This window comes from Procambarus clarkii, chromosome 92 (genome assembly GCF_040958095.1).
Source record: "Procambarus clarkii isolate CNS0578487 chromosome 92, FALCON_Pclarkii_2.0, whole genome shotgun sequence".
Classification (NCBI taxonomy): Eukaryota; Metazoa; Arthropoda; class Malacostraca; order Decapoda; family Cambaridae; genus Procambarus; species Procambarus clarkii.
The window spans coordinates 1,699,621-1,711,662 of NC_091241.1; the positions used below are offsets into that span (position 1 = coordinate 1,699,621).

The following is a 12,042-nucleotide window of genomic DNA, read 5'->3' on the forward strand; positions in this document are numbered from 1 at the left end:
CTAAAACCTGAACCCCCGGGATGTGTCCACTCATGGGGATGAAGCAGGGGGTACCACCGAAACAGGTCAATCCTAATATAACTGGGGGAAGACACACCAAAGCAGACCCCCCCCCCCCCCCCGAAAAAGCAAAAACAAAAACAAAAATCCCGCAAGAGGACAACGCACCCAGGAGGAACAGAGCCGGCCGCTGTTATAGTTGAAAACTAGCTGCGCAGTACCCCGTGCCCCTACCAGTGCAAAAAAATACCTCTTACCCCAAGGCAAACAATGAAGGATTCCCCTCCCCTTCCCCAACACACACAGGGCAGTCAATTACCAAGCAGCAAAAGACGAACAGAGGTAGATCCAAGGCGACTTGTGAAAGATAACCCCAGGCCCCTAGGGCAGTACTTACAGGGCACTTAGGGAAGGTGACCCTAAGCATATGCAGCCCAAGTACCTGTGAATATTGCTCCCAGCTCGCACGCCACCATAAGAACAGTACTGGACCTAAGGTATTGCACGACACAAGAGTCTTGAGCTGCAGCCACACAACCATGCCACAATCACATCAGCCAAAGAACTGGAGGGTGGCTTGCCAGCATGGGGGTCTGGGGCTTCAAATCCCATGTGCATTTCTATAGGCCATTGCTACTCGTGCCTCTCTGAGGGGACCAGGTTCTGGTCATGGTCCCTGGTAGGCGTAGAACTCCATTCTTACTGATGCCAAAGTCTAACGATATACACATCAGCCTAGATAGCTCCAGGGAGTCGAAGGGACTCTTTCCTCCCCCCCCCCCCCCCCAGAAAGAGGTGTAAAAATATAATTTGAGATGGCCTTAAACACAGTATTACACATATTACTAATCTTACAGAAAAATAGCAAAACTTGCCTTAGGGTCATAGTTGAGTGCCTGAGCAAATAATGCTGTCAGCTTGTGAAGCACAAGGTCAAAGGGCCCTTGCTCTTCCATGGGAGAACTCATATCAATCTGAAATAATATTATTGAATTAATTTACATTTACTTTTCACATACAGGACTTGGTTGTCATACCATTACAATATATGAACCCTCAGTAAGAGGAGCAAACAAAGCCGCTCTCAGCATCTCAAGAAAGCATAACCCAGAGCTGCCAAGAGCGCTGCAATTAACACATTTATACAAATGCAAATTCTTTCTGGGAACTGCCTACAAGATCAAATCCAAACTCATCAAGAATGAGAAAAATTGACATGTCATTACATTAAATGCTAGTCTTGTGGGGGGAGCCCCTTGTGGTTCCCTGAAGCTACTTACCCACAGAGCAGGACAAGGGGACTAACCAGGGAGGAGGGAGTACTACATCAATCACAATCAAGAAGAAACCATGGGCCACGACACAAGTACAATCCATGGTTTTGAGGGATTGTCCCAAATGACAATCTGGGACAATAGGCTATCATACTAGGACAATTTCCCCCCCCCCTGGTATGGTACCTCATTTTAGGACATAGCCATTATGACATAGCTAGAATGGCCTATCATACCCCCAGTTGGTTCCTGCCCAGGGAAATGTGGAATGGAGCTTCTTCCTAGCGTGTAAAGTGGTTCACGTGTGCCTGATGTTGCTTGTCTGTCTAGTCATGGCCATGAAGCAAATTGAGAGAGAGACAGAGAGAGAGAGAGAGACAGAGAGAGAGAGAGAGACAGAGAGAGAGACAGAGAGAGAGAGAGACAGAGAGAGAGAGAGAGAGACAGAGAGAGAGAGAGAGAGACAGAGAGAGAGACAGAGAGAGACAGAGAGAGAGAGAGAGAGAGACAGAGAGAGAGAGAGAGACAGAGAGAGAGAGAGAGAGAGACAGAGAGAGAGAGAGAGAGACAGAGAGAGAGACAGAGAGAGAGAGAGAGAGACAGAGAGAGAGAGAGAGGAGGATGTCGATAAGGGAACCATTACAGAATGTCAAGGTACAAGAAATACCAAATAACTCATGTATGCACTCAGAGCATGTAGAAATAGTTTACTATATTTATATATATTAATCAAGTATAAGGCAAATACCATACTACACTAACAAGCTTCCGAGAGGTATAATGTATGAGGGAAGTCAAACCATGTAACACTACATGTATGCGAGTCAAAACATCCATTTCTCTTATGGTAAAAGGAGAAATGATTGGAGTGACTGTGTACATGCGGCTCAGGCTTGGGTACAAATATTACTGGGAATATGGGATAGGTGTTCATGATAATGACACGAAGTGTAAACTATGTGGTATGTTAAGGTCTCTCACCCTTGCCCATTATGTTCTTGATTGTCCGTTGATTAATGTATATAGAAACACTGAGATAAGGACTGTTCCTGAACAAATAGCCTGGATGTGTCACAATGGAAAGGTTGATGATATTCTTGAGAGATAAGAATTTTGCACCAAGACTGTAATCTTTTGTTGAATTATCTGCATGTCTCTTGAAAATTGTCTATACAGTATACCTAGGTCATAAAAGTATTTGTGTGTACGTCTGATACCATACTACTTGTGTAAAGGAGGAATGTATATATTTATCTCTCAGAATGTTCGGTAATATATTTATTGTTTGTCATGTGTGTCTATGTATGTACAGTATTAACACTATGTACTGAACGGGGTGAGAATAGCTTGAGCTACCTCCTCCCTTTGTGTGTATTTTACCTCAATAAACTTATTTCAATTTCAACAAGCTTCCTAATGTCATTTCCATCAATTCAATGGCATATTAATAATACAGAAATAAAATAACAATACTACAGCAGTCTAACAAATGATATCAAACTAATAAATCATACAGCTGTTAGTCTCTCTTATTATCAAAATCAACACTATCTTATCTAAGATACTAAAATGGGGCAAAGTGTTGTGTAACTCCCTTTTCTGAGGGGGTTAGTCACTTGGGTCCTTCCCAAATCACCAACCACAGTACTTCAAAACTTTGTACAAGCACTGGGTTTTGTGTGGCCTTAGCCCCACCATAGAAAGTACTGTAATTCTTTGTAGAGTCCTGCCATGTAACTGGAAAGGTGAAGATACACTCTCAGTCCATCACCAGACCAACTGCCTATTACACAATGGATGCACAATGAAGCCTTAAGAGATTTCAGACAAGTCTGGACAAATGGCTGGCAAGTGGAATGCTTGGAAGGATGCAGTTTTCAAAGCCACTTTCATTTACAACTTATACAAAAAATTTAACTTAAACATTGAGATATAATTAGGAGGAGCATAAAAGAGTTGCATCTCATTCTGTCATACTCGGTGATAAATGACTATTTCATCTTGCTGACCAGCTGGGAAACGTGAGCTGCAGTGTCCAGAGTCTGAGTTAGAGTATTCAGAAAGACAAATGAGTGGGAAGCATGGGAGCCCTATAGATAATGGAGAAATGCTGCAACAGGACAAAGTGTATGACTGATAGAAGGTTGGGAAATGTATGCCCTCACCACAATAGGGTCCTGATAAAATGCCAATGTTTCGTTCTTAGCAGATTAGCACCATTCAATTACATAAGACTTTGAAAATGTACTTCCCTTGTAGAAGAGAAGTTTGAGGAGCCTAATGCATGCACCCCATCATGAGTGGACCCCGAGTCATGGCTTGACAAACACCCCAGGGGATACCTCAGGAAGGTAACACAGTATTTTCACTCCCTTCTTATTTCAGAACATAGATTAGCCATGCAAGGTTACTTGATTTTCTAACAACAATCTTCATAAACTTTAATGCATTCCTGGTTAAAGAATAAAATGTATAACTATCTCTCCCCCAAACACCCTAAATGTATACCTTCATCACTCTCCTCAACACAGTCAACAATACCTTGACAAGATGAATTCCACGTCTCCTGTAAAAAAGAAAACAAAATTAATACATTATCAAACAATTTCCATTAACATCCAATAATATATTTCTTATGGAAAGGAAATTACTCTACAGTATTTTACAATTAAGCAGAGGAAAACTTGAAGAAATACCAGTAGAGTACCGTTTAGAATACCCCCTTGTGACCTGGGACGGCCCCCCCCCTCCCTCTGGTGACCTGGGACGGCCCCCCCTCCCTCTGGTGACCTGGGACGGCCCCCCCCTCCCTCTGGTGACCTGGGACGGCCCCCCTCCCTCTGGTGACCTGGCACGGCCCCCCTCCCTCTGGTGACCTGGGACGGCCCCCCTCCCTCTGGTGACCTGGGACGGCCCCCCCCTCCCTCTGGTGACCTGGGACGGCCCCCCCTCCCTCTGGTGACCTGGGACGGCCCCCCCTCCCTCTGGTGACCTGGGATGGCCCCCCCCTCCCTCTGGTGACCTGGGACGGCCCCCCCTCCCTCTGGTGACCTGGCACGGCCCCCCTCCCTCTGGTGACCTGGGACGGCCCCCCCTCCCTCTGGTGACCTGGGATGGCCCCCCCCTCCCTCTGGTGACCTGGGACGGCCCCCCCCTCCCTCTGGTGACCTGGCACGGCCCCCCCTCCCTCTGGTGACCTGGGATGGCCCCCCCCTCCCTCTGGTGACCTGGGACGGCCCCCCCTCCCTCTGGTGACCTGGGATGGCCCCCCCCTCCCTCTGGTGACCTGGGACGGCCCCCCCTCCCTCTGGTGACCTGGGACGGCCCCCCCTCCCTCTGGTGACCTGGGACGGCCCCCCCTCCCTCTGGTGACCTGGGACGGCCCCCCCTCCCTCTGGTGACCTAGGATGGCCCCCCCTCCCTCTGGTGACCTAGGATGGCCCCTCTCCCTGGTGACCTAGGATGGCCCCTCTCCCTGGTGACCTAGGATGGCCCCTCTCCCTGGTGACCTAGGATGGCCCCTCTCCCTGGTGACCTAGGATGGCCCCTCTCCCTGGTGACCTAGGATGGCCCCTCTCCCTGGTGACCTAGGATGGCCCCTCTCCCTGGTGACCTAGGATGGCCCCTCTCCCTGGTGACCTAGGATGGCCCCTCTCCCTGGTGACCTAGGATGGCCCCTCCCCCTGGTGACCTGGGATGCCCCCTCCCCCTGGTGACCTGGGATGGCCCCCCTGGTGACCTGGGATGGCCCCCCTGGTGACCTAGGATGGCCCCCCTGGTGACCTAGGATGGCCCCCCCTGGTGACCTAGGATGGCCCCTCTCCCTGGTGACCTAGGATGGCCCCTCTCCCTGGTGACCTAGGATGGCCCCTCTCCCTGGTGACCTAGGATGGCCCCTCTCCCTGGTGACCTAGGATGGCCCCTCTCCCTGGTGACCTAGGATGGCCCCTCCCCCTGGTGACCTGGGATGCCCCCTCCCCCTGGTGACCTGGGATGCCCCCTCCCCCTGGTGACCTGGGATGCCATCCTTGTTGACCTAGGATGGCCCCTCCCCCTGGTGACCTGGGATGCCCCCCTTGTTGACCTAGGATGGCCCCTCCCCCTGGTGACCTGGGATGGCCCCTCCCCCTGGTGACCTGGGATGCCCCCCTGTTGACCTAGGATGGCCCCCCTGGTGACCTAGGATGGCCCCTCCCCCTGGTGACCTAAGATGGCCCCCCCTGGTGACCTAGGATGGCCCCTCCCTCTGGTGACCTGGGATGCCCCTCCCCCTGGTGACCTGGGATGCCCCTCCCCCTGGTGACCTGGGATGCCCCTCCCCCTGGTGACCTGGGTTCCCCCCCCCCCTGGTGACCTGTGACAACAGATCACCAATGATGTTACTGCCACAGAGTATTATTTTTAGTGTTCCAAGTCAATTGGTTGTTAATGCAGCAATGTAAAGAATATCTTTTCTGACAATAGAGATAACATTACTCGCTTAACCAATTACAATCAATCCTTGTATATCTTCACAAAATCCAATGCAAAAATGGATGTTTTCCTTGTGTCACCTCGTGGCCCCGTACAGGTTATCGTGGCCTCGTACAGGTTCTCGTGGCCCCGTACAGGTTCTCGTGGCCCCGTACAGGTTCTCGTGGCCCCGTACAGGTTCTCGTGATTGTATCAGTTATTATGGTTGCAGTCTTTGTTTTTGGTGGTTGTGGGCAAGAAGGAGCTGTTGTCTAGTGTCTCCCTAGCACCTTAAATGAACCTGCAGACACTCTAAAAGATCCCTATGGTCTTGCCTCGCTACATAAATCATGTCTGTGACACAGCAATTATAGTTCAGTTCTTACCTTACACCCACATAAGTGAGATACAGCTCAGAAATACACTATAGGGGAAAGTAATATCTACAGAGAACACCTAATAAAAAATTTATATTATCCAACAGCTTGCTGCCAATATATTGTACTTACTTGCATTCTGTTTTCAAATCTGCCACTCCAAATTTCTGACACTTTTTCTCATTGAACCAATACCCCACAATCTTAGGTTTGGTGACTGGGTGCTCCATTTTGCTACTCCAGAGAACCTGCAACAGCACACAATAAGTAGTGGTCTATGACAGCTTGACAACCCACATCATAGTGTATTGTAATAATTTGTCATTGATTTATTAATTAATCAAATTAATTGTAAGCAGCATATTACAGTATTCAACAATAAAGGTCCTTGTTAAAAATGCTTAAAAATAATTAGAACTAGAGACTGCTGTGGGGAGTATATCTTCGCCAGTTTCAGAGCCAAGGGTGCCGAGTCTGTCCTGTCTGTGGGTGCAGTCTATAGAATTCCTAACACTGATGTGTCTGAATTCAATTCAAACCTTAGAAATCTAATACTAGATAACAGACTGAACAAAAACCATCTAATTATCGCAGGGGACTTTAATATTGACCTCTGCGAGCCTGAACACCCTACTGCTGTTAGCTTCCTCAACTGTATGAATTCCTGCTTCCTCATACCCTTAATCACTAGACCAACTAGAATCACTGATAGTACTGCTACGACTCTAGATCACATCTGGACCAACATAACCTCTCCGCTTACTTCAGGTATAATCACCGATAGCACTACAGACCATTACCCCACATTTCTCTTAAACATTATGAAACCACCTCTTGAGTCAAGGGAGTTAAGCTTTAGGCTGCACAATGAAACTGCTTTAAACAATTTTATAACTGCTGCTGATAATGCCAACTGGGAGTCCGAGTTAGGTAACATAGGGGACATCAACCTAGCAGTGCAATCTTTTCTACAAACAACTCTTAGCCTTTATAACACCCACTGTCCTATGCTTACAAAACAAGTCACAAACAAAAGGCTTAACAATCCTTGGCTTACAAAGGGAATACTTAAATCCATTAACAAAAAACACGACCTTGAGAAGAAGTATAGGTTAGGAACCGTCTCCAAAGAATTCTCAAAGAATTACTCGTTATTGCTATCTAAAATAATTAGACGAGCCAAAACTAAATACTATGAAGATAAATTTACCCAAATAAAGAGCAACATTAAAAAAAACTTGGAGCACAATTTCACAAATATTGGGATCAAAGAAGATTTTAAATAACAAACCAACACTCCTTTCCAATAACGATGGTCAGCTTTCAGCCTCTGATTCTGCTATTGAGTTCAATAGGTTCTTCTCTTCCACTGGGTCATCCCTTGCAAATGATATTCCATCTTCCAGTACTGATGTTAATGACTATCTTACAGGTAACTATCCACAGTCTCTGTACCTAAAGCCTACTAATTCCACTGATGTCAATGAGATAATCCTTTCCCTTAAAACAAAGTCCAGTGCCCTCGAGGAGATACCAACTTTAATTTACAAAAAAGCCTCCAGATCTTTAGCCCCTGCTATTGCATTGCTCTTCAACAAGTCACTTGAACTCCAAACCTTTCCAGACACTCTAAAAAAAGCAGGAGTAACCCCTGTCCACAAATGTGGTGATCACACAGATGTTAACAACTACAGACCTATATCAATCCTGCCTAACTTGTCAAAAATATTCGAAAAACTAATCTACAAGCAGCTTTACTCTTTTCTAGCCAAACACAATATACTTAGCTCTTGTCAATATGGCTTCAGACCCCAAAAAAGCACTAACGATGCACTTATTAGTATGATTAACTTGATTCACGCAGCTCTTGATAAAAAGGAGTTCCCTGTTGGGTTATTTGTGGACCTGCGTAAAGCTTTTGACACTGTCAACCACCAAAACCTTCTTCTTAAATTACATCATTATGGAGTCAGAAGACACTCCCTGCAATACCTCAAATCTTATCTTACTGACAGGCTCCAGTATGTTTCTGTGAATAATACAATTTCTCCCACCCTACCCATCAACATTGGTGTTCCTCAGGGCAGCATACTTGGCCCTCTCCTCTTTCTCATCTACATTAATGACCTTCCAAATGCCTCCCAACACCTCAAACCAATTCTATTTGCTGACGACACAACCTTCATTTACTCCAGTCCTGACCCCCTTGCTCTAAATGCCACAGTAAATACTGAGGTAGAGAAAGTCCATCTTTGGCTAACTGCCAACAAACTCACCCTTAACATTGACAAAACGTTTCATATTCTGTTTGGCAATAAATCCTCTAATCATATAAATCTCAAAATAAACAATACCCAAATTTGTAACAAATTAGATGGCAAATTCCTTGGCGTTCTCATCGACCACAAGCTGAATTTCCAGGGACACATTCTAAATATATCAAAAAAAGTTTCAAAAACTGTTGGCATTCTTTCTACGATCAGATATTATGTACCCCGCCCTGCCCTGGTGACTCTCTATTACTCCCTCATCTATCCATATCTCAACTATGGCATTTGTGCTTGGGGTTCTACTACCCAAAATCATTTACGTCCTCTAATAACTCAACACAAAGCTGCTATTAGGACAATATCCAACTCTGGCCCCAGACATCACTCGGTACCCCTACTCAAATCTCTGAATATGTTAGATATTAAGTCATTGCACATTCTCTCATGTGTATTATACATATATAAAACGCTGAACTGTAATGCCAATCCTGACCTCAAAAGATTCATTGAAGGTTGTAACAGAACCCATGAGCACCACACCAGAAATAAATACAGTTTTGATATTCCTAGAGTACGACTTAATCATACTAGAAATGCTCTTCAAATCAAGGGACCCAGAATGTGGAATGACCTTCCCAACCATGTTAAAGACTGTACCTCTCTCAACCAGTTTAAGATAAAAACGAAGCACTACCTAATAAATTCCCTGTAACCTACCTTACCCCTCTGTTGTCAACCCATGTATGTTTTTTTTTTTTTCAAAACAACGCTGTTTGAATGTAATTTTCTGTAATAATTTGTAATTGTATTTGTGCTGCTTTTTCAACCGAGTTCCCCCCTCTTTTACCTCTATTTTTATTTGTTCTCAACACATTTTATTCTTTTTACCCATTAGTTTTAAGCTTTAGTCATTAATGTTTTTCCTGCCCGAAACGCTTTGCGCAATAGTGGCTTTAGGCATTGTATGTACTAGCTCTATCTATTAACCCAACAAACTTTGTAAAATCTCTTTATGTATGTACCTTAACTAAATAAACATTTATTTATTTATTTATTTTTTTATTTGTCTCAGATGAACAAGAAGTCATCATATGGGTAATATTTTAAAAGGATACCCAGAGAAGAAACTTTGAAGAGAGCAGCATCTTGCTTTCAATTCCAAAAAAAAATACAATAGGGCTAATACAGAATATTTCTAGATAGTGTAAAACACTATCTCCACGTTAAAAATTATGGCCGCAACCAAATTACTCACAGAAAAAGGCAAACAAATCTAAACATAAAAATCTTCCAGGGATGTCATCTGTTCTGTGACACAAAAGTCAAATTAGGAATGGGAGAAGCAACAGTTATGTTGCTTCTCCGATTGTTGGTGCCTGCCGTCCCTCACACTACCCGGAGGAGTGTGGTGCCTGCCGTCCCTCACACTACCCGGAGGAGTGTGGTGCCTGCCGTCCCTCACACTACCCAGAGGAGTGTGGTGCCTGCCGTCCCTCACACACACACACTACCCGGAGCAGTGTGGTGCCTGCCGTCCCTCACACTACCCAGAGGAGTGTGGTGCCTGCCGTCCCTCACACACACACACTACCCGTAGCAGTGTGGTGCCTGCCGTCCCTCACACTACCCGGAGGAGTGTGGTGCCTGCCGTCCCTCACACTACCCAGAGGAGCGTGGTGCCTGCCGTCCCTCACACTACCCGGAGGAGTGTGGTGCCTGCCGTCCCTCACACTACCCGGAGGAGTGTGGTGCCTGCCGTCCCTCACACTACCCGGAGGAGTGTGGTGCCTGCCGTCCCTCACAGTACCTGGAGGAGTGTGGTTCCTGCCGTCCCTCACAGTACCTGGAGGAGTGTGGTGCCTGCCTCCCTCACACACAGTACCTGGAGGAGTGTGGTGCCTGCCGTCCCTCACAGTACCTGGAGGAGTGTGGTGCCTGCCGTCCCTCACACACAGTACCTGGAGGAGTGTGGTGCCTGCCTCCCTCACACACAGTACTTGGAGGAGTGTGGTGCCTGCCGTCCCTCACAGTACCTGGAGGAGTGTGGTGCCTGCCTCCCTCACACACAGTACCTGGAGGAGTGTGGTGCCTGCCGTCCCTCACAGTACCTGGAGGAGTGTGGTGCCTGCCTCCCTCACACACAGTACCTGGAGGAGTGTGGTGCCTGCCTCCCTCACACACAGTACCTGGAGGAGTGTGGTGCCTGCCTCCCTCACACACAGTACCTGGAGGAGTGTGGTGCCTGCCTCCCTCACACACAGTACCTGGAGGAGTGTGGTGCCTGCCGTCCCTCACAGTACCTGGAGGAGTGTGGTGTCTGCCTCCCTCACACACAACCTGGAGGAGTGTGGTACCTGCCGTCCCTCACACTACCCAGAGGAGTGTGGTGCCTGCAGTCCCTCACACTACCCGGAGGAGTGTGGTGCCTGCCGTCCCTCACAGTACCTGGAGGAGTGTGGTTCCTGCCGTCCCTCACAGTACCTGGAGGAGTGTGGTGCCTGCCTCCCTCACACACAGTACCTGGAGGAGTGTGGTACCTGCCGTCCCTCACACACAGTACCTGGAGGAGTGTGGTTCCTGCCGTCCCTCACAGTACCTGGAGGAGTGTGGTGCCTGCCTCCCTCACACACAGTACCTGGAGGAGTGTGGTTCCTGCCGTCCCTCACAGTACCTGGAGGAGTGTGGTGCCTGCCTCCCTCACACACAGTACCTGGAGGAGTGTGGTGCCTGCCGTCCCTCACAGTACCCGGAGGAGTGTGGTGCCTGCCGTCCCTCACACACAGTACCTGGAGGAGTGTGGTACCTGCCGTCCCTCACACACAGTACCTGGAGAAGTGTGGTGCCTGCCTCCCTCACACACAGTACCTGGAGGAGTGTGGTGCCTGCCGTCCCTCACAGTACCTGGAGGAGTGTGGTGCCTGCCGTCCCTCACAGTACCTGGAGGAGTGTGGTGCCTGCCGTCCCTCACAGTACCTGGAGGAGTGTGGTGCCTGCCGTCCCTCACAGTACCTGGAGGAGTGTGGTGCCTGCCGTCCCTCACAGTACCTGGAGGAGTGTGGTGCCTGCCGTCCCTCACACACAACTATCAACCACCATCACCGCCGCTGATAAGCGTCAGCTGACGACACCCGCCACACCTCACACACCGCATTTCTCCGCCACTCACCGGTCTCATGACACTCATTTACACTATCCCTTTACTGTATTATAATAATTGTCATCATAAATGATATAGTGGTGAGTGTAGAGTATAATAGTGAGGTAATATAGAGTGTATGGTGTCATGTGTTATTGTACATCTGCAACGGCTCAATGTAAACAAGCCATCAGTTGTGGCCTGGGGGGGGGGAGTGGGTATTAGTTTTTATTTATTTATTTATTTATTTACTTATTTATTTATTTATGCATATACAAGAAGGTACATTGGGAATGTGAGGATACATAATATGGAAATTACAATCTTGTAAAGCCACTAGTACGCGCAGCGTTTCGGGCTGTTAGTTAGTTTAGTCCACTACGCCCACAAGATGGGTATGGGGTGCATTATAAATGAACTAAACTCAAATAAAAACTAGTTCATTTATTGTGTACCCCATACCCATCTTGTGGGCGGTAGTGGAAAGGGTTACAGAGGCACATAATGGGCTCAGGGACTGAACCCCCACAATT

General features: G+C 47.5%; 1 protein-coding gene across 8 annotated transcripts in view; it reads right to left on the reverse strand.

The window, feature by feature from the left end:
- The window catches only part of LOC123775189 (inositol-tetrakisphosphate 1-kinase), a 70,858-nt gene extending 59,319 nt beyond the window's left edge, over positions 1 to 11,539 (reverse strand). For 2 of the 8 annotated variants that reach the window (XM_069319112.1, XM_045770157.2), the window contains exons 1-4: positions 10,256 to 10,369; positions 6,236 to 6,351; positions 3,816 to 3,840; positions 876 to 974 (exon numbers count right to left, since the gene is read on the reverse strand). In XM_069319112.1, coding sequence (XP_069175213.1) covers positions 876 to 974; positions 3,816 to 3,840; positions 6,236 to 6,333 — 222 coding nt within the window. In that variant the 5' untranslated portion in view covers positions 6,334 to 6,351; positions 10,256 to 10,369. Of the gene's footprint in view, positions 1 to 875; positions 975 to 3,815; positions 3,841 to 6,235; positions 6,355 to 9,843; positions 9,879 to 10,180; positions 10,370 to 11,382 lie in introns of those variants that run through there. The other 6 variants (XM_069319113.1, XM_045770153.2, XM_045770154.2 and 3 more) reach the window with 6 other exon arrangements.
- Positions 11,540 to 12,042: the final 503 nt, after the last annotated feature.